Consider the following 21,591-nt stretch of genomic DNA (forward strand, 5'->3'; position numbering starts at 1 on the left):
TTGGCCCCTTTCACAATGTGTACGTCATGTTGTGAAAAACAAATAAAATGAATGAATGAATGAATGAATGAATGAATGAATGAATGAATGAATGAATATTTTTAGTATATTTCTAATGTATATTTTTTTTATATTTTTAATGCATTATAAATATGCTAAGCGGGCAAAAATGTACTTTTCACGTATTTTTAAGAACGTTTAAAATATTATTCCTAGTGTACTTAGAAAGCATCCGTATTGCAGTTTAAGCATAGGGACAAAAAATGCGAAATAAATATGAAATTAATACAATACGTTTGAAATGCATTTTTAGCACATCCTCTTTTTCGCTAAGGGTAGCTGCCTGGGTCACTGGACGCCTGAATCGCGCTTATAGGTTCGTGGGGATGAGAGAGAAATGTGGGTCGTATGCGTTAGCGCTGATAACGGTGAGTGAACTCTCGCGATCAACCACCACCTGCCAGGGTGGCAGGGTAAATGGGGACTTTAATGTATACATAAATACAAACAGTAATTTCTGCACTCATGCGGGAGAACATCCCGTTCCTCTCGCTCTTAACGCCTTCCGCGTCTGTGACAACTTCGCCAAATACTTGCACATACCTCGTCTTTGAAAACCAGGCATTGGTGCACCAAGTCGAGCATATCCATCTATTTCTCCGACCACAAGGCTTCCTTCATGACAATTCAAGAAATGTTACTGGAGTATTTCTTGAAGAGGGCGTATGTGTGAAAAATAACAAGTTGCCTGTAATTGTACATACATGTCTTGCTCGAATTCTTTGCCTCCCTCTATCGAAAAGTTGAAACAGCTGACTAGCTGCGTTCGAATTTCGCATTAAGAAGTAACGCAATCATCGACAATTTTTTTATTTGGCTGACTGACTGGATTGATTGAAATGTTGCGTTGATTGAACTTATTGGATTTTCCTCACGGGTTCCAAACGGGTTTTCCACACAACCTGCTGTTTACGTGTTGCGAAGGAGTGGAGTATGGTAGTCATGAATCTATGCGGAGCTTCACTGCATACGTGTGTTGTACTTGTGTACAATACTTCTACGGCATACCGAAATGCTCAATTAAGGGGGACGCGGCGTTAGTTTCTCATCGCGAACCGTGGGCTAGTCTCAGCGCCGCTCTGTGTATGTCCAGCTGGCGTCGCGCAACGCCCTGTGGCGCTCGTACATCGGCATGGGCTACTACGGCTGCCTGCCGCCGGCCACCATCATGCGCAACGTGTTCGAAAACCCAGGCTGGACGACGCAGTACACGCCTTACCAGGCCGAGATCTCCCAGGGCCGCCTCGAGAACCTGCTCAACTACCAGACCATGGTGGCCGACCTCACGGGCCTGGACCTGGCCAACGCCTCGCTCCTGGACGAAGGCACGGCGGCCGCCGAGGCCATGGGCCTATGCACCAGGTGGGTGTACGGTCGCAATAATGATTAGTGGAAGCTCCAAAAAATGCGCATTCGCATACTATCAACATAAGCCTAACTACGCCTACTTCAGGGCAAAGACCTCTCCCAACACCCCTCCATTTAACCCTTTCGTGTCCCCAGCTGCGGCCACCTTATCCCCCCCCCCCCCCCCCGCCCCTCAGACTTACTGATCTTATCCACCCACCTGACTCTCTGCCGCCCCCCTCTTCGTTTGTCGGCAAAAAATGTATTAATGGCTGGGAAATTCGAAGCCGAACATAAGTATCTTCTTCCGCGTTTTGATGGAGGCGGAACGCAAAAGGCGTTCGCGTGCTGTGCGATGTCAGTGCACGTTAAGGATCCCCAGGTGGTCGAAATTATTCCGGAGACGTCCACTACTGCACCCCTTTTCCTCTTTTTTTGTTTCACTCCTACCTTCCTCCCTTCCCTTACGGCGCGGTTCAGGTGTCCGCCGAGATATGTGAGACAGATACTGCGCCATTTCCTTTCCGCAAATATCAATTTACCCAAAACCAATTTTATCACTCAGTGCAAACTCTCGACGTTAATGATGACGACGGTACTATTAGAGACTCCGTGATAGCTGGTTAGGAGTGGATAGCGGTATAGCCCTGCCCCAGAGATCCACAAACAGAGTACTGAAGTCTGGTTTGGTTTGGTTTATGGGGTTTAACGTCCCAAAGCGACTAAGGCTATGAGAGACGCCGTAGTGGAGGGCTCCGGAAATTTCGACCACCTGGGGTTCTTTAACGTGCACTGACATCGCACAGCACACGGGCCTCTAGAATTTCTCCTCCAAAGAAATTCTAGCCGCCGCGGCCGGGATCGAACCCGCGTCTTTTGGGTCAGCAGCCGAGCACCATAACCGCTGAGCCACCGCGGCGGCAGTACTGAAATCATCGCAGTTAGTCATCGCAGTTAGTCCGAAAAGAGCGTGTGGTGGTGACGTCCGTCATTTTTGTTGTTTTCCGCATCATAGAGCTTTGTTTTCATAGAATTTAGCCTGTCTAACATTATGTAGCGGTAATAAGTAGATGCAGGTCGATTTGACTTTATCTTCAATGTTCCTTTGAATGCTGAACTACCATCTTTTGTTCTGGCTATGCGGTTGAAATTTTTCTTGAGCTCTCCACTACGTTGTCTCCCAGATCACAAGGGCAGCTCCAGCGCGTTAGGCCACTTCATTTTATTCATTAGGAGAGTTTCAAATTGGGCTAGTTGGTGGTTGTTATTCTCGTGCATTGTTGCGCTTACGAAGGAACTGGGACACAATCAGGGACGACACAGAACAGATGTGCGCAAACTATCAACTGCAAGTTTATTTCTGAGTGCATGTATATATAGGCATTGTCAAGACAAAAAACAAAAACAAAAACAAATCCGTGATCACATCGTCATGGCAAGATATCTTTTAACGTCCTGTCCAGCAGTAAAAAACATGCATTATCTTTCTGACTTAGCTGTTTGTTTTTATTTTTCCAAAAATTCTTTTTCCTGATTTGAGAGCTCGATAGAAGGCACGCTTACACATGGCCCTTCTTTTCCTGATTGTATGCAGTATGCTTCCCAAAGTTCCCTGATTAGCTTCTCTCTTGAACCGAGCAGTATATCGTACCACACCGTTTGGGGCTGAGCAGTTTCGGGCTCAGCACCGTACCCTACTATCACTAACGGTTGGCTACAACGCTCCAAATACAGCGGTGGCTGTAACCAACAGCCAGGAAGCTGGTTAATAAAAGTCCAGTTAACCGTCTCATACATTTATGGCGCCGGTTTTCTGACCTCAGCCACCACTAACACTGCCATTCAGGAGAAGCTAATCTTTTAGCGTAGAAGCTTGTTTTGAAGCAAAAATTCTGCTGAAACACGCGGTACATGGTAGCAGACATCAGAAAGCAAAATATAGCCTTGAATGACATACATAATATTGCTTCATGTACTTTAAAACAGTGCTGAAGTCTAATGCTGCCTACTTTCGGTGCTCGGACAAGAAAATTCTTACCTCGCATAGTACGATGGATAGGAGAAGGGAACATTATGCTTGGTAGCATTTCTACCGTTACATCAACAGCTTAAGAAAATCTGTTAAAATCTGCTCTATTCACAGCATCCAAATAAAAGTGACGCTGTGTCAGTGATAGGCCTCAAGGACTTTGCTGCGCTGTAAAAGGACTGAAACGCTGCCCCTTCGTGAGCAGACTGAAAACCATAAATGTTTTTGAACCATAAATGACTGGAAGGGGTTACCACAGGAGGCGTTATTAGCAGACCTCCGAAACTTGTGCTGCCGCCCTGAAGGATGAACTTAAAGATGGCTGCCGTGAGACCGCCATTTTGACTTCAATCACCGATTTGCGACAAAACCAGTTCTGAAGCCCTCCCGACAGAGCCCACGAACTGATTTCAGGCAGCTCTGTTTGTGCCAAAACGTGTTGGTTAAATAAGTGTTCCTCCACCTTCGGTATCCAGGCGAACTGTTCAGCGGTGCTCATAACGTGAACACAGTAGAAAAATGTACTATCAGCGTCAAATGAAATGCGAACAAAACACCTGAGACGCGAGCACAAAAAATCAAGCATATTAGAGGATGGAGGTGAAATACAGGCGTGGGCTATTAACATTTCAGAAGAGCGGTCTTTTCCGCTTCGATGGGAAAATCAACTGCTCATGTATTTTGCCTCCCTAGTTTAATATCTGCGATTTGTGCTGTTCGCGTTTCAATTGGCTTGTTCGCGTTTCAATTGACGCTGACAGTACGTCGCAGGTCGCCTTGGATAGCGCACAGCGGAGCTCTTAGGCAGCGCCGTAGTCGGTTAACCGTCATGAAGTGGCCAATGGGAATATGGGCGGGTGTACGATGAACCAGCTCTGAACTGCGACTTGTCCCCTCCCTTCTTGTGCAGGTTCACCAAGAAGAAGACGATGCTCGTCTCCGACAAGGTGCACCCGCAGACTCTCGCTGTGGTCCAGACTCGAGCAGAGTAAGTCTGCCTATAAGGCCAGGCCTAAACTAGACTGCGCCTAGTGTGCCTAAACTAAGCCACAGCTAAAGTGCGCGTAAAGTTCAGGGACGAAAGGATCGGTGTAAAGTAACAATTTACTCGTAAGCTGTGTTTATGTAGGCTCGCCGTTAACAATGGGAACCCCTCAAGCATAGCCTGCATGGACAAGCCAAAAAGAGAAAACTTTGACGATACACACACAACCTTAATGTAGCCTTCCTGTGAGGTTCTGTGTGTCAAAAAAGTTCAATCTTCCGCTGCATCTATTTTGTATAAGCACTGTTAATTTGTAAGAAATCCGACAGTCTGTAAGCTACACAGCATTTCAAGAAGCACTCAACGTTCGCCGCCTTGTTGACACTTGCCTGCGGAGAACATTGCTGTAGACTGAGGTGCGCGGTAAGGTAGCAGTCCTGTGACTGCTGGCGTCAGGCGTAGGTGTGATTTGCATGACATGTGTACCTGCAGCCTTGTTGCCTTGTGAACAGCTTACTTTTGTCTTATAAAAATGGTTTGTAGACAGTGCGTAGACTTCTTATAGACTCTATTGCCTTCCTATAGATATTTCTTTGTGTCTATTTGTAGTCTATAGACTGTCTATAAACAAGTCTACGAAAAGTGTATAGCCATAAATCTATAGATTTTCTCTAGGCTTTCTATAGCATTTGTATTGCCTACAGACTGTTCTCTATGACTTGTCTATAGAGTCTATAGACTTTATAGACAGAAGTATATGTTTGAAAACAGAAGCAGGGAGAGGGTCTGCACGTTTGTCAGATCTCCTAATCGGGAACTGGTGCATTCTGCCAGGGTGCCTCTTCATGGCACCCATGACGTCACGAGCAAGGAATCTGCCCTCTAATCCAGGGAGGCGGCACCGGCCTAGCTTAAATCTGAATCAGTCACGAACTAAACATTTCACCTTCAAGCGCTTGTATTGAATTGTTCAGATAGAGTTTTGAATTGTTCAGAGAGTTTTTTTCTGAGATATATAGCAATCTGCAACTGCCTTCTTTGCATTAAATGCGCCCTACCTTTGAACCAACTTTAAGACTTTTTGACGTGTTTTTGTTGTGCGTTTCCTCGTGCTTTCGTAGTAGCTCGTATGGCGCACATTGTAATGGCTTGTTTCTGCATTTTGATATCCTCATTCCATAGCGTTAGGAAAGACTACACTACGTAAAAGATAAATAAATAAAACCCCTTGAAAGTTAAGAAGAGATATTGTCGTCCTCTTACACTTCTGCTCAGGGTGCATAACAAAGTTTTATTCAGGAATTTTTTTTTCTAGAATATTTGTCTCGAACACTTGTCTGCGCCACTTTTCTAGAACATGGAACTTTTGTCTGGAAAGAAGGTCAATTGGCAGAGTGTAAATGCGCGGAGTTTGAGGAGCTCAAAGAATAATAAAAATATAACTGCTTTCATGCCATGCCCATACCACATACTTCCATCCCGATTATACCTTTTTCTTTTATTTCCCTGGGAATAACACACCAAGCATGCAGATGGCAATGATTAATCATCCACGTGCATGCCAGCCATAAAAAAAAAAAACCTTCATGCCGTGCATTTATGAACAACGAATAATAATTTCGCGTTGCTTTATCCGCGAAAAGTACGTTCGCATCGTTCTGCGAATCAGTGTTTTGTCATGCGAGCACAATTAACCTGGACGCGTAGAAAAATAACAAGAGCATCAGGCTCGCTAACGAATGACAAATTGAATTGTGTGCGCTTGCTAATTGCAAGGCTGAACACGCATGGTTTCCTATGCAGCTCTGCGTGTTTGGGCCATAACGTTTTTGTTTTGTTTTTCATCATGTAGTGGCAGGTACACGTCGTATTTCTTTTCTTTTTTTTCTTATTGAGATCGATCAAGTCTGGACCTGGAAGCTCTGCGTGGTGTGAGAGAGAGCACGGTAGCCCCTGCAGAAATAATCACCGAGCCTTGACAGAAATACTGTTTGGTTGTAACACCAAGTTACTGATGCCATCTTTTGCCAAAGTTGTCAGGCCAGCGGACCGATAAACACAGTTGCATCCAACGTATTTACGTGCAAAAGGACTCTTGCAGTTCCTTCCCACAAGACCAGCGATTACTTCAGCGGTCCTCCTCGACATAATAAGCGGCAAAAGGAGCTGGAAGCATGGATCGCTGCAACACTTCCATTACTACAGTCGGCTCTGGTCCCGGGCCGCTCGGCGTTCAAACTTCAAGAGATCTTACGGGTTGGATGCATAGCCGTAACGATAAAAAAAGCAACACAAGCTCAATTATAGCTTATTTATCTTTCACATCCGACTAGGGAGAGCCATATTGTCATTCGCTTTGTTCTTTAACGAAGCCAGGAACGAAGATAACAAAACGAAGCTTAAACGAAGTGAATGGGCCATCCCAAAAGAAACTGCTTGAACATAAGCAATGCTTCGATGCTCATTCCCAGCGTCGTAATGACGTTTTCGGTTACGTACGCAGTATCAAATATGAGAAGCAAATCGAAATTTCAAGTGTCTGTTTACCCCTGAAGGAGCTACCGTGTGCCTTTTCGTTCTTGGATTCTTCCGAGTAGCACGTTTCGTGCACCGCGCTCGCCTCGTTCTTGCAAGCCGACACGGAGCGCGCACGCTGTTAAAATCAATAAACGCCGCAAATAAAGCAAGGACGCGAGAGCGAACAACCATCAACAAGCGCAAGAACAGCGAACATTAGGGGACCGGCGAGAACAGGGCCGCCGGCGTTCGCTGCCGTGACCGAACCCAGAAGTGCGCTTTAAGGAGTTACGACCGAAATAAAAACGGCCGTTGCTGCCTCAACTTGGGGCCGCCGCCGAAACGCGCCGAGGGCGCCTGGCGCATCCCCCTTCCTGCTTTTTGAGGCACGAAGCCGGCGGCTCTGGTGCGAGCCGTGGGGAGGCTTGTGGGATACGACCGCGAGGCGTCACGGCTGGGCCCGCGTGCGCTGCCCCTATCCTGGCTTCTCATAACGACGTCGCCGAAGTGCAGCGCAAGGGAGGAAGGATGCGGTGGAGGAGGGGTTTCAGAAGCTGTATCTGTAACACGTACACATATCATGCATGGACCTGCTGCCCGTAATGGAGAGAGCTTAAGCCGTCTCTACGGCTCTCTCTCTCTCTCCTCGCCTTCTCTAAATCTCTCTCTCCCCAGCGTGCGTATGTATTGGATGCTTGCGCATTTACCCTTGGGAGCTGTTGCCTACATGGCACTGGCGCATCTAGTCCTCGCACGAGCTTGTTCTACACGGAGTTCTGCCTTAGTGGCGCGAAGGGAGACGCACGGCACTTTAACGTGGACGTGTTTAGGTGCGCTACATGGGAACGACGCAAGAATATTTGGAGAGATGCTCCCACTGAGTTTAGAGCGGGGCTGAAACTTTTGAAACAATGCTGAGCTCGCTGCGCGCTGTTTTTATGTTTCTTGAGGAACCAGGTCAGAAGAGAAAGGACACGTAGTTTATGATCTGGGCAGGGAATATGTATGTTGCAATTCGGCTCGTATGCAAACGGAGGGGATATGTGTCCCCGTACGCGCGTGTGCGAGGCGCGCTGTCATACATGATACAAGGATGAATTTCGATGGAGGCAAAGAGGCTCGTCTACTGTGCGATATCAGTGCACGTAAAAGTACCCCAGCTGGTCGCAATTTCTGGAGGCCTTCACTACGGCGTCTCTCATAGCCTGAGTCGCTTTTGGACGTTAAATCTCATAAACCAAACCAAACAGTAGAAGGAATCTCTGAAGTGCGCTTTCTGTGATTTGGCTCTAGGGTGTTGTGTACCGCCTGACGTAATGACGCTGTTTCCTCTTCTGAGTGCGTTGCACGTTCCATTCGTATTTTGCCTGCTTTTTTATGTTCAATTTCTATATTTCAGCTGGACATACTTTGAGAATTTTGTCAGGCTGCTCAGAAGGGGCGGAAAGAATCCCTTCGTGCACCGTAAAAATTGCAAATGTCATTAAACCAAGGCACGTCGAGCGCAAGGTCCTGCCTGAGATCAAACATTCACTGTGTTTTCTGAGCCGGCGGTCTTTTTATTGCTCTCCGTGATGGCATATTACAAGAACTCGAATGCCGCAGGCGAATAACAACCTGAGACTGGCTATTCATTTATTCGTTCATTTATTTTCTGGATTTCAGCAAATAGAGTGACTGCGGAACCGAAGCAAGAGGTGGCATACAAGCCACCTGGCTATACCTTTGTCATAGAGGTTTTCGGCACCACACGTTTCAGCCAGTAACAAAAATCTTGCAACTGACGCAGTTAGCATGGCTTAAGAAAGCACAAGACCATAATGAAGTGTGACTAAGTTTTTCTCACATTTTAAAGTGAACAAAGCAGTTTTGTATTGGTCATTGCTGCTGATATCTTGAACGCTGCTGTAATGCTGAAAATGTATAGTAATGCTTTTGATACATGATGTCTATCGACCGCTTTTGCAGTTTTCGACCGCAACGCTGATATCTGTGTTCATGAGCTGCTCATGTTCAGGACAACAGTATGCTCACCGCAGCAAGTGAATGTGCGCAATGCGATATGCGTTCGACGTTGCATTTATGCGCTCTCTGAACAGGCAAGAATAGAACCAGCAGAACACAAATCTCCGTTAAGATACAAGATTCATGGATAAAGTTTAACTTCCTCTAGTCACGTGTGACATAATTCATTAATTCATGCTGCTGACAAGTATTTTATTACCTCCTGGATGTGCATTGTGCTAGACATTTGTATGAACTTGTAGATATCCTTTAGATGCCTTTATAAACCCTTTGGTTTGGTTTTTGGTTTTTGGGGTTTAACGTCCCAAAGCGACTAAGGCTATGAGAGACGCCGTAGTGGAGGGCTCCGGAAATTTCGGCCACCTGGGGTTCTTTAATGTGCACTGACATCGCACAGTACACGGGCCCCTAGAATTTCTCCTCCAAAGAAATTCAGCCGCCGTGGCCGGGATCGAACCCGCGTCTTTCGGGTCAGCAGCCGAGCACCATGACCACTGAGCCACCACAGCGGCCATAAACCCTTTCGACCCTGGTTGTGTCAATTAACACCACAACACAAAATATTCTGCTCGCGCCTCAGTAAAGGAGGAAAATACTATTAATTTTCTATAGGGTGCTTCCTACGGGATTTGTGTTGCTATTTGCATCGCTGTTCACGAATTTCCATTGAGCTGTGTGGTTTAAGGAAGAAGTAGCGGGTTTGATCTCGGCCGCGGCAGTCGAATTTCTGTGAAGGAGAAATTCTAGAGGCCCGTGTACTGTGCGATGTCAGTGCACGTTAAAGAACCCCAGGTGGTCGAAATTTCCGGAGCCCTTCACTACGGTGTCTCTCATAGCCTGAGTCGCTTTGGGACGTTAAACCCCCTAAACCAAACCAAACCAAAAAGTAGCAGCAGCATCGTAGGCATGAGGGGAAGAAGCCGAGGTATAGCAAGTTTGTAAGTTTATATCTGACTAACCATTGCTCTTTTTCCTCACAGATTTTTTAGATGGTTTGTGAAACGCCTATCCAAGCTCATATACAGGTCGTAACTATTAGTGAATGCGTAGGGGCTGCGCTGCAACACGTTTTAGGCACGTGCGATTGTGACCGCACCCGGGCATTGGGTGCCAGCGGTGGCCGTTGAATCATGATAAGTAATCTTTCTAGAAATTGGTTAGAAATAAATAAAGGTCTTTGGATGCTTGAGTTCTGATACTCTTTTTTCTGGTGCACCTATAGTGACCAGTTTGTTGAAGTGCGGACATGAATATTTCCCGCAGGAAATAAACAAAACCTTAAAACTAGCTTTCTCACAAACTGGAAAATAGAAAGTTTCGCTATCTCAGAAGGTGAATATTGGGATCAAACCCGGAAATGACTACTGATAGTACGCATGTCGGCAAAACAGCAACCGGAGGAAGGGAACAGTGAGAATAAATGGACGCTTCACCTTGCGTTTTTAAAGCGATATCGTCAAAGGTCCCGTTACGCAGAATACCCGGCGTCGGTGTTGTCGGTGTTGTGAGCGAAGAATTACAAGGATGACTCTGGCAGGTGGTGCCCAGAGAGCAACCCTGGAGACAGATGGGCCACCTAGGTCACGTGACCTTGGGGCGCCATCGCAACCTGCCCACTGGAGAGTGAGCGAACTGCCCATCCTGGCAGGTGGCAGTTGAACCTGGGCCGCACAGGAGGGGGATGAGGGCTCCCATGGGTCTATGAATGTAAAGTAGAAAATAACATCGTGCATATATGGGAATTACCAACTACGCTATCACGTCATACCCATAAGGCGGATTTTAAGTGCCCCCTCCTTCTTTTGTAGCCTGAGCTACATTGGCCACACAGTCTCGTCGTTGTGCGTGCTCCCTCCATCGACCACACTGCGCATGCGCGAGGAGCGAGCGACGTCATTGCGCACAGCTGGCGCGCCTCGCCGCGCGCTCGCCGCTGCCGCTGCTGCCGCCGGCGCATAACCACGTGACGTCACTGTTCCCGCTACGTATATCCTTGCATAGCAGAGCTAAGCCACTGCCAACTTTTTTATTGCTTTTTTCACCCGCTTTCATCTTTTTGTAAGTATCGGCAGTGGGCTGCAAGAAGCGAGCGGGGCATGCACATTGCAACTCGAGCACCGCTGCTCGGGCAGCACGTGTAGCACACTCTCGACGCTGGTAACAATGAAGCGTGCTTGGCTACGTTTCGTTGAGAACGCCTATTCGGTGTGGTCATAAACAACCTCCGCTTTCTCCTCGGTCGAGGAATATCCGCGCCTCATAACCCGTAGACGCGAGGGAATTTTGTCGCCTGTACAGAACAGCAATTGGTCAAGATGCAGACGCAGTAGAATATGTTTCACTTTGTGAATTCTTCTACAGTAGAGAGCTGGTTTGAAAGCAGGCGCAAGCGAGATGCAGAACGTACATGAGAACGTAGAGATGAGAACGTACATGTGGGGAAAGGTTTAGAGAAAGCGTTCGTCTTGTCCGCAGTCGCTTTCCAGGAAGGCTATGCAAGTTTTGAACATGTATACTGTTGACGTGACGTACTATCAGCTGGAACACACGCCTGGTAGCAAGAACGGGTTGAAATGATGCAAAACGAAGGCAAACAGGAGAGCGCAGCGTCTTTCGTGGCAACTTCAAGATGCATCTATTCCTTAAATAGTTAAAAAAAAAAACTTAGAGCTCACTCTGCAAAATAAGAAATTTCTTTGTTCAGGTCTTTGTTCTGAATTTCGGTAACTGAAGTATTAAAGTGGTACCTTTCGCATTTTACACCCATTGAGCCCTCAAGTCCTATTTTGACACCATCCCTGCAAATCAATTAGCACTTGCACCACGGCCTTTAAGTTTTTACTACGTTGTTATAGGGCCATAGACATTCTAAAAGCACAGAACAAAAGAATCTGCGACCGAAATAAGATACCCAGGGTTGAAGGATTAATACTGTTGCTCAGTCTGTGGATCTGTCGCCATAGACTAAAATGGGCAGTTAATGAAAATCTCACAAAAAGGATGCCAAATTAGAAGCGCACTTGAAGTACGGTTTCAGCCCGCGTGCAGAGCGATGAGCGCGGAGAATTTCGGCACACTGAAAGGGTTTAGTTGTAATTATGCCCTCCCCCAAATCTTTCATCAAGCCTCCTTGCAACCACATAATTAAGATCGAAAATTGGTATGGGGTTTAACGTAATCAAACCGAATACACGTGCGAAAGCAGGCGACACTTAATATCCGCCCTAAGATCTTTAGTAGGTTAATGCCCATATATGCAGATTTGGTCATTCTCTACTTAACGCTCATAGATGGCGGCGAATCCTCAAATCACTACCAGCGCAGTGGCGCAGTGGTTAATTAAGCGATGCGTCCCTGCACTGACAGATGGCTGTTTCTATCACAGCCACCGGTAGGGATTGTTCATTTAATTTAACTGCCACCTTCCACGGTGGTCAGATTGCTCACAATCCGGTAGGCAGCTGGTCATGACGCCACAAGGTCACAAGGCAAGATGCACACAAGACAATATTCCTGCTCGGGATTGGTACGTCTGAAATAGTGCGTTCGCACAAATAGTAGAAGTCCTGCTTTGTACAAGGCATCACCATAAATGACGGCAAAGAATGTTGTTTAATAACGCGCAACAAACACATCGAAAATTTTTTAATGATAAATATAGTAGCAGCGGCACTTTTACAACCTGGGTCGAAGAAAGAGGAGTCAACGTGCTGCAAAAGTTCGAAGAGGCAGATCTATTTAAACCACTTCATTGCGTTCAATACGGTTTTACGTAGGCGTAAAACTGCTTTCGCTGGTACTGTACGAAACCAGCAGGAACTAAACATAAAAAAAAACTGGCAGTGGCTTAGCTCAGCTAGGCCAGGATATACGTAGCGAAAGCAGTTCCGCCTACTGTCATTTCGGTAGCGACACGCCGTCGTCGTCGTTCAGCAACTTGGCGGCGTCTCTACGCGAGACGTTCCTCTCGTTCTTCGGGCGTCTCGGTCGCCCGCTTAGCCTTTCTCCCCTCGTTTTCACGCTGTCGGCCGGACTTATAACATGCGACGGCTTCTGCATCGGGAGACTCAATTTCACGCAGCCTGTGCTGCTGCCGTGACAAGCACGGCCGCTCTCCTTCTTCCATGGTGCGCTTCTGAGGAGCGAGCGCATCTCTTCCGGCTCATGTGCAAGCTGCACGGCGAAACCCTTCGCATGCGCAGTGCGGCGCAGCGGCGGTGGTGCCACGGTTGCCATAGTACTGGTTGCCTTGGTAACGGCGAGTGCGCAGTAATGACCTTTAGCAGGCACCGCGAAATGCGCTTCTGCTAGCCTAGTGTACTTTTAGCTACAAAATTCCAGGTGCACTGAAGTGTCTTTACGTGCGGAAATGAGAAAGCTGTGCGCGGTGCGCAACATGCGCCATCTGCTGGGCCACCAGCGCACATTACGAGAGGGGTTTTCAGTGGGAGCCGCATGATAGTGCTCCTACTACACGCCAAGAACGGAGGAAATTTACCGGAAACGGAGGAAATTTGGTACTCACTTGATTGCGACATCTGTAATTAACATGCTCATAATTACTCATGTAGCCCTTAATACATATCTCAAAGTTACGTTTCTAAGAACTGTGCATGCACTAGAAGCACCTTTATTCAACTTCAAACGTCGAAGTGTCGTGGCAGAGTGGCAGTGCCCCCTCTCGCGCACTGCCAGACGGTGTTCGATTCTCACCTGGACCTCATTTTTCTTTTCTTATTCTTTTCTTTTTTTATGATTAACAATCCGAGTGGGGCCATGGTTGCCGCGGTACTGGTTGCCTTGGTAACGGCGCATGCGCAGTCTTGGCCTCTGGCAGGCACCGCGAAATTGGCTTCTCCTAGCCTAGTGTAGCTTTCGCTACAAAACTCGCACTTTCAAGCCCGATGCTAAGCTCGCTTTGAGTGCTGGTGGAGCTAGGCAGGGACGCCTCTTGCTTCGGATGAAGAAGACAATGAAGTTCATATCCTGGCGCATCGCAGAACAAACCACGCCTAATTTCCAAAACGCGACGAGTATTAATGAGGCGACTAAGAAGTTAGCACTCTTTCCTCGTTCCTGAACACCTCGCTGCGAAATCTACGTGATAAAAATGCTAGTTGAGTGGACTTATCGGCAACACGGTCACTCCGCAAAAGCCTTTTAAAAGCACCTTGATGTACGATTACCCTATACCTTCCTGCCTGAGCCTGGCCTAACAGCTCTGGTTACAGGCCAAAAGTGGAGTGACTGCATCAGAAATACAAAATCCTTAAAGTGGGTACTTAATAACAGTAAAAAAGAATAATTACAACCAGCCGTTGGTGACGCCCGCACAGAAAAATTTCGGAGATTAAGAGCGACCGTACACCTGTATTCACATCACAATGATAGTGAATGAAGCAGAGCAAAATGCTTAAAGGGCCAGAGTGATTATAACTTACCCTTACAAAAATGCTTCTTGAGAGAGTGTTGGACTTCTTATTAGCAGATTCAACATGCCATGTTGAATTTGTGTTAGGACCAGGATGGCCTCGTGTTGGAGAATTAGTGAGGCCGAGTTGAAATTGTACGGAAAAGTGGCCACCATGCTAGAGTTGAGCATTCTCAACAGAACTTCTGCATTGCTTTCATGTTGAATTCATGTTGAAATTACTGGGGTGATTCAGCACAGCTTTCTGATTCTCGGCTGTTGTTGAGAAAAACGTACTTAGGAATATATTCGTATTGCCGATGCAATTTTTTATGGTATATTCACATTTATTGCTACAATTTGTCGTTAACGTGACGCTGACATTAAGAGTCGTGTATGCTCCATACATATGCATAAACACACATGTGTGAACCTAAATGCATACATACATAAATACATACACTCTCGCCTATACAACCATCAGATAAAGAGCGCGGAAAAGTATTGCACATGATGCTATAACGTGAACTTACTAAGAGTTTTAAACCTCAGCTTCGTCCTTATATACTCCGACACAGGGGTGTCCGGATCAGCGTAGGTAGTTGCCTGCCGGTTGGTAGAGTTATGTCAGTTATTACTACTAGTATTTATTTATTTTATGTGAAGCAGAAGTAATCGAGCTCACATGCGACGTTCTGAAATTGAACATCTTGATTCATTCACAAAGAACAGAAATAAAGCAGTAATTAAGCGGCCCTCTTTAAGAGTGCACATACGAATCCACCGAAGTAGGTACGCCTGAAAGGGCATATTGCACTACTGGCTCTTTTTTCTGCGCAAGAAAAAAGTTTGAGCGGTTTACGCAAGTCTTAACAAGTGGTGCATGCGTTCTTAATATGTAAAATGTGATAAGGTTCTGTTTGCACGACGCATGTATAACTGATTTCATTTATTTAGGCTTAGACACGAGTGCCATGAGACAGGATTCAACATATATTCAATAAAAATTGCGCATAATTAATGTATACATTGACTACGTTCTACAAAAATTTCGTTGAAATCGGCAAGACCATGGTCAACAGCCTGCTGGCTTTGTTCACTTGCTATTGCGTACGCAGATGATGCATAATATGCTAAGAGAAATCGTGCAAGCAGAGCATGCGTGCTCTACTTGATTTCCCTGGCGCCCATACAAGACACTGTTTTTCATAAGAATCATCATCATCAGCCAACCCCTGGTAATTTGCTGCTCACAGAGCCTCCAAAAGAAAAGACGAAAACAAAATTAAAGATGTGAATGTTCTTGCGAGCTAATTGGTTCATTTTGAGGAAAGCTAAGACTGGTCGAGTAGAACATCGAGAAGAGGCTAGGAAGCAAGCACAACTATTGCGCACGCGTGATGTTGCACTCGTTTCTCTGCCTGTTGTCCTTGTCTTATTCACGCAGTCTTAGCTTGATTTCCCTGGCGACCATAGAAGACATTGTTTTCCACATCATAATCATCATCATCAGCCAACCCCTGGCAATTTGTTGCTGGCAGAGCCTCTAAAAGAAACAGAATTAAAGCTACAGTAGAACTTTCTTGCGAGCTAGTTGGTTCATTTTGCGGAAAGCTAAGACTGCAGGGGGAGTAGAACATGGAGAAGAGGCAAGGAAAGGAACACTACGGCTGCGCACGCGTGATGTTGCAATAGTTCATCTGCCTCTTGTCCTCGACCTATTCGCGCAGTCCTAGCTTTACTGAAATTAAAGTATTCAAGGCTCGCAATTACAATATCAGAATAGCAGTTACCAAGTAAAGTGTGAATGTGTGCGCTTCCACAGAATTTCGAAAACGAGGACTACTTCTGCGGGAAACAAGATATTCTCTTTATTAGAGAAGGCAGCTCATTAAGAAAAGTCAGATGAGATCCCGTGATAGCACAGAACATTTTCATGTTCCACAGTGCTTATAACAATCACTACATATGTAATTTTCAAATGGTTTTTCATTTATTGTGTGAAATCTTACCCCTGATCTATCGAAATATGAAATGCCGCGGAGTACTTGCCCTATCAAATACTTTCTAAAAGGAGTCCATTTCGACGCTTCAACTAATGCACCTGTGGGCATAAATTTACTATTTGTATTCTCTGCAAAAGCTTTTGAAGCTGAAAATAAACTTTACTTCTTCAATATAGACTATGTTGAGTACAAGCAATCAAAAGTTTGTTCAGCAGATGTTGAGTAGGCTCAGCATACATTGGGTTCATGTAGGTTTCCAGTTGACTCAACAAGAGCTGAACAAGGCGCCAACTGAACCTCAAAAGTCATTCTTGTAAAAGTTCGCGAAGAGCGTTTGTCATCGGCGGGAGACTCTCAGAACCAATTCCATTTTGAGAACAACAGGACTCCCTCCAATTCAGGAAATTAGACATATATATTGGCATGGAACGCTTTTTATGTTTATAACGCGTTAGCGCTAAAGGCCCCGTTCACCAGAAAATCCGAGTTTGGTGCTGTCGGCATCGGCACTGTGAGGGAAAAATCACGGGCATGGCTCTGGCATGTGGTCCCCAGAGAGCAACCTCGCAGGCATGTATGCCACGTGGTCTCATGAACATCACAACGTGCCCTTGAGACAGTGAGCAAACTGCCCACGATGGTAGGTGGCAGATAAATTAATGATTGGTTGCTCGGGAAGAGCAACCCAGGCCGCGCAAGGCCCATCGATGGGAGCATCCGCCATGCTTAACCGCTGCACCACTGCACCAGGGCAGGTATGAGGACCCCTAGGGATCTATGAATGTAAAGTAGACACTGACATTCTGCACATACGGGAATTAACCCATTGCGCTATCGCGTCATACCACTAATACCACTAAGGCGGAGCTAAAGTGTCCCTCCAATTTTTTACCGCCTCTTTTCATCATTTTCATCAGCGCCACCAGCACACGGCCTATATCAGATTGCTTGCCACTTGAAAGGCGACCAGGTGTCTCTGTAATGATTGCAACGTCAAAAAACAGCTTCGGCAATATTCGTGATTGTTGTCTTGAGGGCGGCAGGGTGCATCGGAGACGCTGACCTTCGCCGACCACCAAGTGAACTTGTTGCTATCGCTGCCACTGAGCTCAATATCGTGGACAGGTTTCTTTTCTTTGCGCGTCAACGTTCCACGTTACAGTATGTAGTACCTTGTACTTCCAACACCTCGCAGCCCCACCACATGGTTAGGGCTATCACGGGTTTTAAAAACAAATAAATTGCAAGCGTTACATACGATTACGAACATGCCATACTGATATGAGTGAAAACAGCGTGAAAGAAGCCCGAAGGCGAACCAAGGAAAAGACAGGAAAGAGCGCTGAACTGGCAACTGAATTTTTATTGAGCGAAACTCGGACATTATATAGGAAGGCAGTGGCAAAGATAATCAGATGCAGTCAACGTCACATGGTGTAAAGAGCCATAAAAGCGAAAGAAACATAACAGGGTGAACAAGCTAAAAGTCAACTGAATCAAACAAGGGATGATAACAAAAAGAGATACACTTGATGACTATGAACAGTGAAAGTAACAAGGTGTAAAGAGCCATAAAAACGGATAAAACATCAAAAGCGGGTAACAAGGATAAAACCCATAAAAACTGACGAAATGAAATTATGAAAGGAATAAAAACTGGCTGAATATGACATCGTGGGGATAAAAAGGAGCACAGACCTTAACAATAAAACGATGAAACAGAAAATACTGAATGATTGAAACACACATAGTCAGCAATAAAAGCTTAGCAATGTAGTTCTAAAAAGGCAAGTTCACTCCCGTACAATGATTTTGACGCGTCACTGACACATTCCAAGCCCTTTCTTTTTATACAGAAGGCTTCCTTTAACTCCTGGGCTACGCTGTCTCTACTTCTATCTAGAACGACAGTTTCGCGTAAACGAGGCATGCATTTGCATTCTTTTCATATCACAATGAACCAACTAGCCCAGCAAAAAGTTCTGCTTGAATGCCATACTGACGCCATTTCATCTAGCCATCAGCAGAGCTTCGCGAGAAACAAAACTCACAGTAGGCGCTGGCAACACCTTTTCTATCAACATGACAAGAATCAAGGGGAGAAATTATCTATGAAGCGACTATATTGCCTTCGAGTAACCTCGACAACGTCCGCAAGCCTATTGGAAAAGTCGAAAAACGCCAATGGCTCATGAAGGTATTCAGGAAGCGTAAGCATAACTGCAGGGTTACTGTCAGGTTACTGCACCACAACAGACGAACGAAAACGATTACAGAGTTCCTTTAGAGAAGACCAAATCTTTAATTGGTAATTTTTGTAATTAGGCACTTTTTTGCCCACAATGCCTCGTAGTTTTTGGCTTTGGTGCAATTCTATTGTTTGCTTATCTAAAAAAGTGTCCAAATCACGCACAGTGCTCCGCTTGAAGAATAAAGAAAAAAGAACGGTCTATGTTCTAGACATGCGCCGATTTATTCAACAGGTTCGATACTAATCAGGAAGAAACCAATGCCTCCTTTTTCCCAATTGAAAGAGGAAATCAAAGCGGCGAACAACATATACTCCTCCTACGCACGGAAAATTATTTCTGCTTCTTCCTTCCTTGCTTTACTGAAGGAACGAGATTCCTAATCCCGGAAAGATACGGTATGATTTTCTCTTCATGCGAAAGTGGCTTAAAGGCACCAGGTTCAGCACGTGCCTTCTCTATGGAACACAAGACCAAAATTGAGGAATCCCGAGTGACAAAAAGAAGAACTGCACATGTCCCAAGATTTCTACTTACGAAACTGGAGCCTAACGATCGTGCCAGGAAAAAAAAAAAGAAAACCACAAAGGAAACAGGAGAATTGGGTGACGCACGTGACAGCAAAAAAAAATCAAATAAATTCTCTATACAATGGAAGGATCTCATCGACCCAATTAAATTTTTTTCGAAGCGTACGAAGGGTTCTCTTCGTTTTAAATAAACCGAAATCTGGCCCTAAAAACCTTTCTTCTGTTTACAACATGATAAGGCACACGTGCCTATCGGATTGTAATCCTCCAATCGGAAAGCTGCCGCCACAGCCCCATGGAAATATGGCGGCACAGAGAAGGGCAAGTTTGAAAAGGTTTGTCGCTACCATCCCCGTGTCTTCCAGTAGGCGTCTGCATGTTCGCAGTACTCGTGCCCAGATGGCCCAAAGTGGAAGCAGTGGTGGTACCAGTATGAGGCATCGGTGAACAAATACCTTCAATTACTTTTACCTCCTTTGGACGAGCGCAAGCCGCATACAGATAAGCCTCGTAACTTAAGGCTACTCTTATATTTTATTTATAAATGCGAGAGCGTTATATGTCTCACGAGGCGGAAAAATCCGGCGCTGTCGTTGTCCATGCCAGACGGTCCATAAACCCACGTAATCTCATGACGTCATTGGCAGTGTCTACGTCATCAGAAAAGAAGAAAAATACAATTCCTAAATAAATTTCCCCCCGAATTGGGTTTCGAACCCTGGCCGGCGAGAACAGATAAGCTTCGCTGAGCACCTCATTGGAGCACTGCGCTATAAACTCTTGTTTTTTTCAACATGGTATTTATTACAGTGGTGCAATGTTTCGTGTGCATAAACTATGTACAAACGTAAGAAAATAGAGGCAAATCAAGACACCTTAGCAACCAAGCACGAGAAAAAAGTCAATGCAGAGCGCATAGCTATTTCATCATACTACACTAACCTAAGCAACAAACAACTAGAAAAAAAGGCAATGAAGAGCACAGCACAAAGAGTGAGTGCCACTCAGGCTCGAACTCTGTCTGGGCATGCACTTCGTTTAAGCGTAAAATTATTCTACTCAAGTGGTCCTTTCCACAAACAACAGATTCACAATGTAACGGACCATCAATTGCCAGAGGCTGTGCAATGCAGTTAGAAAGGACATGTCGAAGGGTTCATAAACAAACAGCAGTGCAATGAGGACAATGAAGGCTGAAGACGACACTACCCAAATTCAGCGCGAAAAACTTGCACTTCATCGCTTCAGAGGCAACAACAACAAAAACTTGCAGTTTAGCACACGAAGTTTTGGGCTGCGGTGATGGCGCAGCCTTTTTTTGTCATGCGACGGACACTGAAAAAATACTGCGCCATCATCGCAGTACAACACCACACGCGCTGAACTGCAAGTCCATCGCTCTGGTTTGGTTATTGTCGTCTTCAAGCTGACACGTGCAAGCGCAAAAAACGCAGACAGAGAAAGACTTGGACAACAAAGCGCTCGTGTTGTCCAAGCCTTTGTCTGTCCGTGGTTTTTGCGCTTGTGCGTATTTGCTATGCACCAGCTAGCCCAAAGCTCTGTGCTCTCGTCTTCATGAACTTCCATTCGGGTGAGGCGAATAGGCCAGCTACGCTGGCCACTGCATTATAGAGTAGTATACGCCGCCGCTGCAGCTGAACACCCCGCGTGCATCCTTTCGCATTCACAACACCTAAATAGTCGTAAGTGCCCTCCGTTATGTTTGCGCCTTATTTACTTCCTGGAATGCCCACAACCCCCTATGAGGGCATCATTGCATTGGGAGGTCTACGAATGGAAAGTTGTGATAAAGAAAGGGGACTCCTCCTTCTCTTTAAAAAAAAAATAACGCATTCACGAAAAAAAAGGCTAGCAAGTTAGAGAAAGTAAGGACAAAAATGACAACCAAACTGATATCACAGGACTGCGAAAGACCGCTTAAAATAAAAAAAAGAAACAATAAAAACTTGAAAACAATCAAGGTAAGGATGCATTATACTGCATCTTTTCGCAATAACTTACTGTTCTGTATAGTTTCTCCAAGAAGAACATTACGGGACTGTCCGACATATGATGGGACGATGCTGCGCAAGGACTTAGATTTGCCCTTGATGACTGCTTTAATGCTTTTCCTCTAAGCCGAGCCTTCATGCATGCGACAGAATTTTTCTGGAGGGCGAAGGTGGACGGATGTGGGTGGATTGTGGCGGTGGGGGGGGGGGGGGGGGGGGGGGACAGTCAGCCTTGTAGGTTGAGGAGTGCGGTGGGGAGATGGCTGTCTGGCGGTGCTTCTGGAGTGCAGCTAGCCTTTTCACCGGGCTCTTGAATGTTGCTTCGTGGTCGCTTTTAACAGCAACAGCGGTTAATGACTCGTTCCCTTGCTTTCCTGTCGTAGTAGTAGTAGCAGAAGCAGCAAGAGCAGCAGCAGCAGTA

General features: G+C 45.8%; 1 protein-coding gene across 1 annotated transcript; it reads left to right on the forward strand.

The window, feature by feature from the left end:
- Nucleotides 1-1,157: 1,157 nt before the first annotated feature.
- LOC149343252 (glycine dehydrogenase (decarboxylating), mitochondrial-like) lies at nt 1,158-4,428 on the forward strand. The gene is made up of 2 exons (XM_089546918.1): nt 1,158-1,422; nt 4,347-4,428. The coding sequence occupies exons 1-2, from the start codon at nt 1,193-1,195 to the stop codon at nt 4,426-4,428; spliced, it is 312 nt and encodes a 103-aa protein (XP_089403044.1). The 5' UTR covers nt 1,158-1,192.
- Nucleotides 4,429-21,591: the final 17,163 nt, after the last annotated feature.

The sequence above is a fragment of the Amblyomma mixtum genome, chromosome 5, assembly GCF_055824585.1.
Source record: "Amblyomma mixtum isolate Tamu chromosome 5, ASM5582458v1, whole genome shotgun sequence".
Taxonomy (NCBI): domain Eukaryota; kingdom Metazoa; phylum Arthropoda; class Arachnida; order Ixodida; family Ixodidae; genus Amblyomma; species Amblyomma mixtum.